The sequence below is a fragment of the Pseudophryne corroboree genome, chromosome 4 (assembly GCF_028390025.1).
Source record: "Pseudophryne corroboree isolate aPseCor3 chromosome 4, aPseCor3.hap2, whole genome shotgun sequence".
In the NCBI taxonomy this organism is placed as follows: domain Eukaryota; kingdom Metazoa; phylum Chordata; class Amphibia; order Anura; family Myobatrachidae; genus Pseudophryne; species Pseudophryne corroboree.
The window spans coordinates 488,708,811-488,722,580 of record NC_086447.1 but is presented as its reverse complement, the minus strand read 5'-3'; the positions used below and the strand labels follow the sequence as shown (position 1 = coordinate 488,722,580).

The 13,770-nt window shown below is 47.5% G+C and overlaps 1 protein-coding gene across 5 annotated transcripts in view; it reads left to right on the top strand.

The window, feature by feature from the left end:
* ZBTB24 (zinc finger and BTB domain containing 24) overlaps positions 1–13,770 on the top strand; it is an 84,371-nt gene that overhangs the window by 15,010 nt on the left and 55,591 nt on the right. For 4 of the 5 annotated variants that reach the window (XM_063917108.1, XM_063917109.1, XM_063917107.1 and 1 more), the window contains exon 2: positions 707–1,635. In XM_063917108.1, the coding sequence (XP_063773178.1) occupies positions 707–1,635 (929 nt within the window). Of the gene's footprint in view, positions 1–706; positions 1,636–7,414; positions 7,474–13,770 lie in introns of those variants that run through there. The other variant, XM_063917110.1, reaches the window with a different exon arrangement.

Genomic DNA, 13,770 nt, shown 5'->3' with positions numbered 1-13,770 from the left:
CTTACAGATAGAGAATACTAGATAACTGTCCCGGTTTCATAAAAAGATGTACATTTGTGGCAGGGACAGTGTAGTTCCACATGAAGTTAATGTGGAACAGAAGGCTTTCTCAGCTTTAGTGCAGTAGCAGGGTCCAGTCCAGGTTTTACCTCAATCAGTTGTCAGCCAGAAGCTAGGCTAATTAATTAACAGCACTGGTCTTCTGCCTTTAAATATGTGTTCAGTGCAGGGACATATTGCTTCTGATGCTGGACGATATGACTGGGGGTGTGGGGTTTATGCTAGGAAGCCATTTGGGATGTAGTATCAACGAGTCTGTAACCTGTTAACAACTTGCCTCTGATTTGTGAACTGCCATGCTGCTGAAAATTGACATGATGCTGTCCTTCTGAGTGAGAAAAATAAAGGAAGCTGCTTGTATTTTATCCAGTGTATGTGATCCTTTTCACAATTTCTATTTGCTCCTGTTTTGGGTTCCCAGTCTTGTATTTTTTTTTTTTTGTTTTTGTTTTTTGAAGATGCATTTATTTGGTGCTAATATATCCTAATTAAATAAAAACAAATGTGTATTTATTAAAACTTCTGTCACAATGTTTTTGTTATTGTCTGCAGATAAATGTAAGAAATAGTTGTTAGTGAATGTCTGACCTTACTCATGCCAGATAATAAAGTTGGATATTTATTTGCATTTCTTTCACTTTTGTAGTTCTCCTCTGTATACAATGGAAGAAGGCGATCCTCAGTTGGAGTTAGAAACAGAAGCACAGATGAACATCCACTCGAGAGTACACGTGGACACTGTACTCTCCAGCCTAGAGGAGCAGAGGAGAAAGAACTTCCTATGCGACATCACACTGATAGTAGAGAATGTGCAGTTTCGTGCACACAAAGCCCTATTAGCTGCTAGCAGTGAATATTTCTCCATGATGTTTGCTGATGAGGGAGATGTAGGCCAGTCAATTTATGTCATGGAAGGAATGGTTGCTGAGATCTTTGGAACTCTTCTGCAGTTTATTTACACTGGAAATGTACATGTGAGTGAGAAATGCCTTCAGCAAATAGTCGCAACTGCACAGGTTTTAAAAGTAGATGATTTCGTAAAAGCCTGCGCAGATTTTCAGGAGAGCCAAAGTTATGCCAAACCACACCTCAATGTATCCGACAATGGATTACTGGAGGGAACAGACGGTGACTTGCCAAAGCGTAAACGTGGGAGACCAAAGAAACTGTTGTGTGCTCAAGATAAGAGAAAGGCAAATGTTATCCCTATGCCACATACTGAGACGGACTCAAACCATGAACATATCCCAGGACACAGCAAAGCTGCAACTGTTCCCAATGGAAACACACTAAATGAGCAAGAAGTTGTTAGTGATTATGCCGCAGAGGTGACATGTGATTTAAACCCCAGGCTTTTAGAAGGGCAAATGTTTCAGAAGAGGCATAGCAAGCGCAGACTTCAGAGATCCATTAAGCTGCGAGACTACAGACTTTCTGAGGATAATGAGGAGCGTGAACCAATGAAGCATGTTCTCGACAGAAGGAAACAACCTGGCACTGAAGCACACTGCAAGGACTGTGGCAAAGTGTTCAAATACAAGCACTTTTTAGCAATTCACCGTAGAACCCATACAGGTACGAAAAGTATAGTTACGAAGGGATGCGGTCAAGATGCCGCCGGCCGGAATCCCGGCGGTCGAAATACCGACGCCGGAATCCCGACCGCCACAATCCCGACCGCCACAATCCCGACATATTCTCCCTCCGTGGGTGTCCACGACACCCATAGAGGGAGAATATAATAGTGTGCCGAGCGTAGCGAGGCACCGTGCCCGCAGCGTGGCGAGCGAAGCGAGCCCGCAAGGGGCTGCGTTCCGCTCGCCACCCCTGTCGGGATTGTGTGGTCGGGATTCCGGCGTCTGTATTTCGACCGCCGGGATTCCGGCCGGCGGCATTTAGTACTGATCCCGTTACGAAAGAGCACTTCTAAACATGCAGTATGTGCTTCCTGTGGAGAACTTCCATCAATGGACTCCACCTGTTTACATAATGGTCATGCATGTTTCCTGTGCACTGGATAGCCACGGTGCTAATATATGTTTTCTCTGACGTCCTAGTGGATGCTGGGGACTCCGTAAGGACCATGGGGAATAGCGGCTCCGCAGGAGACTGGGCACAGCTAAGAAAGATTTAGGACTACCTGGTGTGCACTGGCTCCTCCCACTATGACCCTCCTCCAGACCTCAGTTAGAATCCTGTGCCCGGCTGAGCTGAATGCACACTAGGGGCTCTCCTGAGCTACTAGAGAGAAAGTATATTTTAGGTTTTTTATTTTACAGTGAGATCTGCTGGCAACAGACTCACTGCAGCGAGGGACTAAGGGGAGAAGAAGCGAACCTACCTAACTGGTGGTAGCTTGGGCTTCTTAGGCTACTGGACACCATTAGCTCCAGAGGGATCGACCGCATGGAGCCGGCCATTGATGTTCGGTCCCAGAGCCGCGCCGCCGACCCCCTTACAGAGCCAGAAGCAAGAAGAGTCCGGAAAATCGGCGGCAGAAGACATCAGTCTTCACCAAGGTAGCGCACAGCACTGCAGCTGTGCGCCATTGCTCCTCATACACACTTCACACTCTGGTCACTGAGGGTGCAGGGCGCTGGGGGGGGGGCGCCCTGAGCAGCAATAAAAACACCTTGGCTGGCAAATATATCACAATATATAGCCCCAGAGGCTATATATGTGATAAATACCCCTGTCAGAATCCATAAAAAAGCGGGAGAAAAGTCTGCGAAAAAGGGGCGGAGCTATCTCCCTCAGCACACTGGCGCCATTTTCTCTTCACAGTGCAGCTGGAAGACAGCTCCCCAGGCTCTCCCCTGTAGTTTTCAGGCTCAAAGGGTTAAAAAGAGAGGGGGGGGCACTAAATTTAGGCGCAATATTGTTTATACAAGCAGCTATTGGGGGAAAAATCACTCAGTTATAGTGTTAATCCCTGCATTATATAGCGCTCTGGTGTGTGCTGGCATACTCTCTCTCTGTCTCCCCAAAGGACTTTGTGGGGTCCTGTCCTCAGTCAGAGCATTCCCTGTGTGTGTGCTGTGTGTCGGTACGGCTGTGTCGACATGTGGGATGAGGAAGGTTACGTGGAGGTGGAGCAGAGGCCGATAAATGGGATGTCGTCCCCTGTGGGGCCGACACCAGAGTGGATGGATAGGTGGAAGGTATTAACCGACAATGTCAACTCCTTACAAGGCTGGATGACGTAAAACAGCTGTGGGACAGCCGGCTTCTCAGCCCGCGCCTGCCCAGGCGTCTCAAAGGCCATCAGGGGCTCAAAAAAGCGCCCGTTACCTCAGATGGCAGACACAGATGTCGACACGGAGTCTGACTCCAGTGTCGACGAGGTTGAGACATATACACAATCCACTAGGAACATCCGTTACATGATCTCGGCAATGAAAAATGTGTTACGCATTTCTGACATGAACCCAAGTACCACATAAAAGGGGTTTTATTTTTGGGGAGAAAAAGCAGCCAGTGTTTTGTTCCCCCATCAGATGAATGAATGAAGTGTGTAAAGTAGCGTGGGTTCCCCCAATAAGAAACTGGTAATTTCTAAAAAGTTACTGATGGCGTACCCTTTCCCGCCAGAGGATAGGTCATGTTGGGAGATATCCCTTAGGGTGGATAAGGCGCTCACACGTTTGTCAAAAAAGGTGGCACTGCCGTCTTAGGATACGGCCACCTTGAAGGAGCCTGCTGATAAAAAAACAGGAGGCTATCCGGAAGTCTGTATATACACACTCAGGTTATATACTGAGACCTGCAATTGCCTCAGCATATATAGTGCTGCTGCAGCGTGGTCTGATACCCTGTCAGATAATATTAATACTCTAAGACAGGGATAATAGTTTGCTAACATAGAGCATATTAAAGACGTCGTCTTATATATAAAGGATGCACAGAGGGATATTTGCCGGCTGGCATCCAGAATAAATGCAATGTCCATTCTGCCAGGAGGGTATTAGAAACCCGGCAGTGGACAGGTGATGCTGCCTATAAAAGGCACATGGAGATTCTGCCTTATAAGGGTGAGGAATTGTTTGGGGATGGTCTCTGGGACCTCGTATCCACAGCAACAGCTGGGAAGAAAAAATTTTTTTAACTCCCCCTCGCCGTTACCTCACCTCAGCCTTGCCTGCTGCCCTCGGAGAAAGGTAGTACTGGCGGCAATTCACAAGCTGCACTTCCAGCAGGTGAAATCAAGGTACCCCTCCTTCAACAAGGCCGGGGTTACTATTCCAAAATGTTGTGGTACTGAAACCAGACGGTTCGGTGAGACCCATTCTAAAATTGAAAGCCTTGAACACTTATATACGAAGGTTCAAGTTCGAAATGGAATCGCTCAGGGCGATTATTGCAAGCCTGGAGAATTTCATGGTATCACTGGACATCAAGGATGCTTACCTGCATGTCCCTATTTACCCTCTTCACCAGGAGTACCTCAAAATTGTGGTACAGGATTGTCATTACCAATTCCAGATGTTGCCGTTGGTCTGTCCCCGGCACCGAGGTATTTACCAAGGTAATGGCCGAAATAATTATCCCGTACTTGGACGATCTCCTTATAAAGGCGAGGTCCAGGGAGCAGTTGTTCGGCGGAGTAGCACTATCTCGGGAAGTGCTACAACAGCACGGCTGGATTCTGAATATCCAAAGTCGCAGCTGGTTCCTACGACGCGTTTACTGTTCCTGAGTATGGTTCTGGACACAGAACAGGATAAAAAGGGTTTCTCCCGGAGGAGAAGTCCAAGGAGTTGTCGTCTCTAGACAGAGACCTCCTAATACGTATACAGGTGTCGGTGCTTCAATGCACGCGAGCCCTGGGAAGGATGGTAGCTTCTTACGAAGAAATTCCATTCGCCAGGTCCCATACAAGGATTTTCCAGTGGGATCTGTTGGACATGTGGTCCGGGTCGCATCTTCAGATGCATCGGCGGATAACCCTGTCTCCAAGGGCCAGGGTGTCGCTGTTGTGGTGGCTGCAGAGTGCTCATCTTCTAGGGGGCCGCAGATTCGGCATACAGGACTGGGTCCTGGTGACCACGGATGCCAGCCTTCGAGGCTGGGGGGCAGTCACACAGGGAAGAAACTTCCAAGGCTATGGAAAAGTCAGGAGACTTCCCTACACATAAATATTCTGGAACTAAGGGCCATTTACAATGCCCTAAGTCAGGCTAGACCCCTGCTTCAACACCGGCCGGTGCTGATCCAGTCAGACAAAATCACGGCGGTCGCTCATGTAAACGACAGGGCGGCACAAGAAGCAGGATGGCGATGGCAGAAGCCACAAGGATTCTCCGATGGGCGGAAAATCATGTGTTAGCACTGTCAGCAGTGTTCATTCCCGGAGTGGACAACTGAGAAGCAGACTTTCTCAGAAGACACGACCTCCACCCGGGAGAGTGGGGACTTCATCCAGAAGTCTTCCAAATGATTGTACACCGTTGGGAAAGGCCACAGGTGGACATGATGGCGTCCCGCCTCAACTAAAAGTTACAAAGATATTGCGCCAGGTCAAGGACCCTCAGGCGATAGCTGTGGACGCTCTGGTAACACCGTGGGTGTACCAGTCGGTGTATGTGTTCCTTTCTCTGCCTCTCTTACCCAGGATAATGAGAATAATAAGAAGGAGAGGAGTAAGAACTATACTCATTGTTCTGGGTGGGCCAAGAAGAGCTTGGTAACCAGAACTCCAAGAAATGATCTCAGAGGACCCATGGCCTCTGCCGCTCAGACAGGACCTGCTGCAGCAGGGGGCCTGTCTGTTCCAAGACGTACCGCGGCTGCGTTGGACGGCATGGCGGTTGAACGCCGGATCCTGAAGGAAAAGGGAATTCCGGAGGAAGTTATCCCTACGCTATTTAAAGCTAGGAAAGAAGTGAACGCTAACCATTATCACCGCATATGGCGGAAATATGTTGCGTACTGTGAGGCCAGGAAGGCCCCAAAGGAGAAATTTCAGCTAGTTCGATTTCTGCACTTCCTACAGTCAGAGGTGACTATGGGCCTACAATTGGGTTCCATTAAGGTCCAGATTTCGGCTCTATCGATTTTCTTCCAAAATGGAACTGGCTTCACTGCCTGAAGTTCAGACTTTTGTTAAGGGAGGGCTGCATAGTCGGCCCCCGTTTGTGCCTCCAGTGGCACCGTGGGATCTCAACGTGGTGTTGGATTTCCTGAAGTCGCATTGGGTTGAGCCACTTAAATCCGTGGAGCTATAATACCTCACGTGGAAAGTGGTCATTCTGTGGGCCTTGGCGTCGGCCAGGCGTGTATCAGAATTGACAAAAGCCCTTATCTGTATTTTATATGGGAAAGGCGAAATTGAGGACTCGTTCCCAATTCCTTCCTAAGGTGGTATCAGTTTTTCATGTGAACCAACCTATTGTGGTGCCTGCGGCTACTTGGGACTTGGAGGATTCCAAGTTACTGGACGTAGTCAGGGCCCTGAAAAGTATATGTTTCCAGGACAGCTGGAGTCAGGAAGACTGACTCGCTATTTATCCTGTATGCACCCAACAAGCTGGGTGCTCCTGCTTCTAAGCAGACGATTGCTCGCTGGATCTGTAGCACGATTCAACTTGCACATTCTGCGGCTGGACTGCCGCATCCTAAATCTGTAAAAGCCCATTCCACGAGGAAAGTGGGCTCTTCTTGGGCGGCTGCCCGAGGGGTCTCTGCTTTACAACTTTGCCGAGCTGCTACTTGGTCAGGGGCAAACACGTTTGCAAAATTCTACAAATTTGATACCCTGGCTGAGGAGGACCTTGAGTTCTCTCATTCGGTGCTGCAGAGTCATCCGCACTCTCCCGCCCGTTTGGGAGCTTTGGTATAATCCCCATGGTCCTTACGGAGTCCCCAGCATCCACTAGGACGTCAGAGAAAATAAGATTTTACTCACCGGTAAATCTATTTCTCGTAGTCCGTAGTGGATGCTGGGCGCCCGTCCCAAGTGCGGACTGTCTGCAATACTTGTATATAGTTATCATTAACTAAAAGGGTTATTGTTGAGCCATCTGTTGAGAGGCTCTGTTATGTTCATACTGTTAACTGGGTATCATATCACGAGTTATACGGTGTGATTGGTGTGGCTGGTATGAGTCTTACCCGGGATTCAAAATCCTTCCTTATTGTGTCAGCTCTTCCGGGCACAGTATCCTAACTGAGGTCTGGAGGAGGGTCATAGTGGGAGGAGCCAGTGCACACCAGGTAGTCCTAAATCTTTCTTAGCTGTGCCCAGTCTCCTGCGGAGCCGCTATTCCCCATGGTCCTTACGGAGTCCCCAGCATCCACTACGGACTACGAGAAATAGATTTACCGGTGAGTAAAATCTTATTTTATCCTGCTGTAGGAGCCATTTTACATTGATCGAACACCTACAATTCGTCTCCGTTTACAGTAGGCAGGTGATTATGACTTACTCCTTGCACTGTCTTGTGCCAATGCCATCTCTGTCATTAGTTAGTAACATTCATTTACTACCAGAGTAAGGAATCACTGTGGCTCCAGAGCAACATTTTATAGAGCTTACAAAACTTCAAGTGCCATTATTAAGATGCCGTTTTGCCACTGTTCTTTTCATATAATCCCTATTCTACAGATGTCTCCTCATACATCGTTACTGTGATCGTGCCAGACAGCCTCTCTCGGTGTGCAATGTCTCTCGTGACATCTTTTTACCTGAAAATGCGTCTTAGTCGCTATGCAATGAAACTAGGATGCACCAAGTGACCGTTGATTAATTTGTAACACTTTTATATCTGTGTGCGACAGTCTAGCACCGATATTCAATTACCCCAACAGCAAGTCGGGTGTAATGTTTCGCTGCCGGGGGCTATCTAATTAGCCCAGATAAGCCGGCGTGTGCTGCGGCTTATCTGGGATTTTGTTTTACCTGCCTCCGGTAGGTGAAGTAAATTCCCGGATAACAGCCCAGTTTACATCCGAAAACGGGGCCATTTCACCCAAAAACACACAGTTTTCACTGAACCTGTGTGTTTATGGGTGTAAATGCACTTGTTACCTGCCCTACTAATAAAATAGCCCGACCGCAGCACCAGAAGAAACCTCTTTTTTTTTTTTACTCCCGATGTCTCTTCGGGGCAAATTGAATATCCCCCTGAATCTGTGTACAAAGTGTTCCGATGCAACAGTCGCAGCCTTTTTTATCACAACTTCTGTTATGCTTTGTATACACACAGCAAATGAATTGCATTGCAACTAGAGCGCATTTTTAGGAAAAAAGATGCAAAGAAGGCAGCCTACGCTAGCAGAGTTGGGGGGTATTGAAAATAGTTGTATGAGGATGCATCTGTAGTATTAACATTGACTGTCCCCTGCCACATTTTTAGGGGCAGGAAGAAGCCCATACAACCTAGTGTCTACCTGTCCGTTCTCAGGTAGGGGCAGCAGTGAAAGACCATCATGGGTGTCTATTCCTGTTGCTGTCCTGATGTATTTGCTTAACCTCTTCAGTGGTTTGCGCTGGCAACCCCGGGATTCCCACCCTCTGACTCCTATTGGCCGCTGGCGATCCCCGCGGGCGATGGCCAGGCAATTACCTTGCCCTGCCCCATTACTCGACCCCCCTTGCTCCCACTTCAATTTAACCCCCCCAGGGTGTGTTTTAAATTGAAAACCAGCCACTGAAGGGGAGCTTAGTCATGTAATATTATTTAGAATCAGCCAGCTTCTAACTTTAGCAGATGGGGACACTAGACCACAGGTTCTCAAACTCGGTCCTCATTACCCCACACAGTGCATGTTTTGCAGGTGCACAGGTGTATTAATTACTCACAGACACATTTTAAAAGGTCTACAGGTGGCACTAATTATTTCACTTGCAATTCTGTGAGGAGACCTGCAAAACATGCACTGTGTGGGGTAATGAGGACCGAGTTTGAGAACCTGTGCACTAGACACATTCTTATGAGGTAATTAGCATTGTCAGCTGATATAATTAAATACATGAGTGATGTGGAACTAGTTTTGGTGTCAAGTTCAAGGTGATTGGAGATCTGATTGGACATTTCTCTGCACAACCAAGTCGTATCCCCAAGCTGAAACTCTGCAGAGCCAGGAAGAACCATTGGTCTACTAAGGGCCTAATTCAGATCTGATCGCTGCTGTGCGTTTTCGCACAGCGGGCGATCAGATCCGAATTGCATGTGCGTATGAGCCGCAATGCGCCAGCGCGTCGGACGGCTCCAACGGGCATCGGCGGTCAGTGACAGGATGGTGCGAAGAATCCATTCGCACGTCGTTCGCAAGGTGATTGACAGGAAGAGGCCGTTTGTGGGTGGCAACTGACCGTTTCCAGGGAGTGTTCAGAAAAGCGCAGGTCAGCTCAAGCGTTTTCAGGGAGGGTGTCTGACGTCAGCTCTGTTCCCGATCAGCAGGATTCAATCGCACTGGACAAGCAAGTCCTGAGCTGCGCAGAAATCCAGTATACTGTATATTTTAGGACTTTGAATAAGATTATCTTGCTTATACAGTATCTCCATTATCATCCAAAGACAGATCCAGTGAACAGTTGTAAACTGTGTAGACGAGAGTGATCGGACCCCCCCCCCATCCCAGTGCAAATAGAATGAGAAGAGGGGCAATGATCAGATCAATTGCTAACAAAATGGCTTGCCGGAAGGAGCTGAGTTTGGAAAGGGGATCATCGTAGGCTTTGCGATGTATATTTTCCAGGGCAACGCTGGGCTGGTATACAGTACATTAGGTAACCCTGGATGCCAGCTCAGAGTACAGATCTTAACTCCATTGAGAACCTCTGGGATGAACTGGAGCAACGAGTGCGTTCTAGACTGACTCAACCTTCATCATTTGGTCACTGTACTTAAGGCGGAATGGCAAAACATACCGCCTGCTGCAGGAGCTTGTGGACAGTTTGCCAAGAAGGGTATCACTGCACGTGGTGGACCTACAAAGTACTGACATCCATAAAATCTTGTTGATTTATTTGATGTCTGTGTGCGATCACTTCTGTCTACATAGTGAAATAAAAGAATGGGGTAAAAAAATAATTCCTTGTATTTGATGAGATGACATGGAGGAACCCCTTTAATAACAGTAAATATTGAAGGCCAGTACATATCTGAATTCAAATCTATACCACATATTTGTAGGACTGGAACTAACAAAAGAAAAAATGTCCTCACAGGGCATTGCATAATCTCATTCAAAATAATGTAATGTAATAAGATACCCGGAATTGGGCAGGTCACTAAAAATAATTATACAAATATAAACAGGATAAATAGTATTATTCGCAAAAGTCAGCCTTTTTCACTCGCATCAAAAATTGGAGTTTGAGGGCAGGAAGTTGCTCCTATATTGGATAATTTTTTTTAATTTTTTTTTAAACCACGTTGAGCTACATAATTTAGTGCCTCTTGGAACTTTCTTTGTTTTATTTATGGTCTTATCCCTTTCCCCGCACTGGCCAGTAGAAGAGGCCGCTTTAAAATTTCTGACCCGTAAAAGAATTTAGTTTTTGCAGCGGAGTATCCTGTAAAATAAAGTAATCCTAAAATGAACTCTAAACGTCTATTTTAAAGTCATCCCTATCTTCCATAATTTACAGGATAAAATTAGCCAACTGTTATTGTGTGCAAATTCAATGTTTCTGATGTGAATGGCCAAATATTCTCTGTAAAGCGCTGCGGAATATGTGTGCGCTATGTAAATAACTGGTAATAATAATAATAATAATGTTTCATGTACTTCATCAAGTGTATGAAAATCACAAATAATCTGAACAAAAATAATATTGTTTGTTCAAACGTAGGATATAGGAGATGAGCAAATGATTAAAAGAACCCCCATACAACATAATAAAGATGGTTAAAACAGGAGATCTGTTAGGCATAAGGGCACACTCATCTAGGGGAGTTTTACGCTCATGGGCAGAAAGAGGTTATGTTCGCATTGAACATTTGCAGGGCCCTCACATAGTCCAGCATCTATATACTTTCTCAACAGTATTACCCTAACAAGACCCCATCATACGCAAAGTGCTCACAGCTGCAGTCTCTAACTGATTCTTGGTGTGTAACCTGATCAATCCTGTCCTAGGTTGATATGGAAAATATTGAATAATCTTTCTGATAATTCCATTTATGTTAGCACAATACTTGTAGATAGCTGATGCAATACCTTATTACCATTATTGTCTCCAGGTCTGGAAATCCATGTAATAAAGGCTTATACTCTCATGGTATTGCTGGAACAGGACACAGAGGTGATGCTGCTAGAAGACTAACGCTGTGTACACTGCAACGCACAGCCCTACATTGACTATTCGACTGGGATGGAGGACGGCCCCACTGATATAGTCAATGTTGGGCTGCCTGCACACTCTATTTTCTCTTACGTCCTAGAGGATGCTGGGGTCCACATTAGTACCATGGGGTATAGACGGGTCCACTAGGAGCCATTGGCACTTTAAGAGTTTGAGAGTGTGGGCTGGCTTCTCCCTCTATGCCCCTCCTACCAGACTCAGTTTAGAAAATGTGCCCGGAGGCGCCGGTCACAGCTAGGGGAGCTCTACAGAGCTTCTTTAGTAAAAGTTTATTTTAGAGTTTATTATTTTACAGGGAGGTTACTGGCAACGGCCTCCCTGCTTCGTGTGACTAAGGGGTGGGAGTAGTGTCCGCCCTGCGGGGTCTGAGCCACTATCTCCGCTGACAGTACACTGGGCTACTGAGGGGATCGAACGTTCCCCGCCACAGGGGATCGCTTACCCCGGCAGCATGCCGCCACCCCTTACAGAGCCAGAAGATCAGAAGAGGCGAGATATGACGGCACAAGGGTAGGAGCGCAGCTCTGAGTGGCTGCTCTCCGGGAAGGCTCAGCGGCACACAGTGTTGGTACTTTGAGGGGCGTCCTGAGCCAGCGACTTAATACCCTACACTGGCGGCACACAGTGTTGGCGCTTTGAGGGGCGTCCTGAGCCAGCGACTTAATACCCTACACTGGCGGCACACAGTGTTGGCGCTTTGAGGGGCGTCCTGAGCCAGCGACTTAATACCCTACACTGGTCACAGACGCTAACCGGAGACTGAATCCCCAGGCTAGCGTCACAATCCTCCGTACTCAGACGCTCAACAGGGGACGGAATCCCCCACCTTGCGACGGAGTCCTCAGGACAGTATAAAGAATTTGTGCGGGAAGACGCGCCATCTTCAAGGAGCGGAGCTTCTCCTCAGAGCGGACCCAGCAGCTTTCAGCGCCATTTTCCTGCCTGCAGTTCCTGTACACAGACGCTGACAGAGCTGTCCTTCCAAGCAACTCCAGCTATCCTGTGTGGTACCAGGGGGTTGTAGAAGGGGTGGGAGGCGGTGAATTAGATCTGTGCAACTATTACAGTACACAGTGGGCGCTGATAAGGGGTGTCCTTTATATGCAACAGCGCTGTGAGTGGGTTGGCTCTGATCTCTGTGTCCCTCTTGCCATTCTCAGGGAGGAAACTCTGTCTAACCTACCGTGTGTGTGTGTGTGTGTGTGTGTGTGGAGTGTTTGGGGTCTCCAGTCAGCTATGTCCAGGGACTCTGTGTCATATGCAGCTGAGGATATGTCCTCTCAGGATGATCTCATTCATTCATAACCACTCCGGCTCCAGCAAGGGAGCCGGAGTGGTTATCCTCTATCAAAACTATGATTTCTCAGATTTCTGCTAGGGTTGCTCAGAATGAATCTGCAACTCAGGTTTTACAGAATTCTATGGCTGTGCGGTCTGGTTCTGTTACCTCAGGCCCCCCCTCTGTGGGTTCCCACAAACGTGCTCTTGCCCAGATCATGCAAGATGACACGGATACCGACTCTGACACGGCAGACGGTGATGGGGACATGCTCAGGGGGACTGCATCTCTTGCAAAAGGGGTGCAGTTGATGATAGAGGCTATTAGAGATGTGTTGAATATTACTGACACAACACTTGAACAGGTTGAGGAGGCTTACTTCACTGACAATAAGAAAGCCTCGCTAACCTTCCCTGCGTCCAAAGAATTAAATGCTATATTTGAAAAAGCATGGGAAAATCCAGAGAAAAAAATTCCAGGTCCCTAGGAGGGTTCTAGTTGCTTTCCCCTTTCCTGAGGAAAAAAAAAAAAAAAGGGAAAACCCACCCATAGTGGACGCGTCTGTATCCAGACTCTCAAAAAAGGTAGTTTTACCTGTCCCAGGATCAACCGCCTTAAAGGAGCCAGCTGATCGCAAGATTGATACTACGCTCAAATCCATATACACGGCTTCAGGCGCGATACTCCATCCTACTATTGCCTGTGCATGGATTTCTAAAGCTATAGTAAAGTGGTCAGGCACGTTACTTGAGGATTTGGATACGTTGGATAAGAGTGACATTGAATTGTTTCTCCGTAACATTCAGGATTCTGCAGGTTTTATGGTAGAATCCATGAAAGACCTGGGTTCAATGGCTGCAGGAATTTCTTCCATGTCCGTCTCAGCTCATCGAGGACTGTGGCTGCGCCAGTGGTCTGCCGACGCGGAATCCAGGAGAGGTGTGGAGACCCTACCCTACCCTACACAGGTCAGGCTCTCTTTGGGGAAGCATTGGATGCGTGGATCTCCACGGCTACGGCGGCTAAGTCCCCTTTTCTTCCCTCAGCAGCTCCTGCTACGAAGAAACCTTTTTCTTCACCTGCATGTCAGTCCTTTCGGGTTTCTAAACAAAGAAAGACC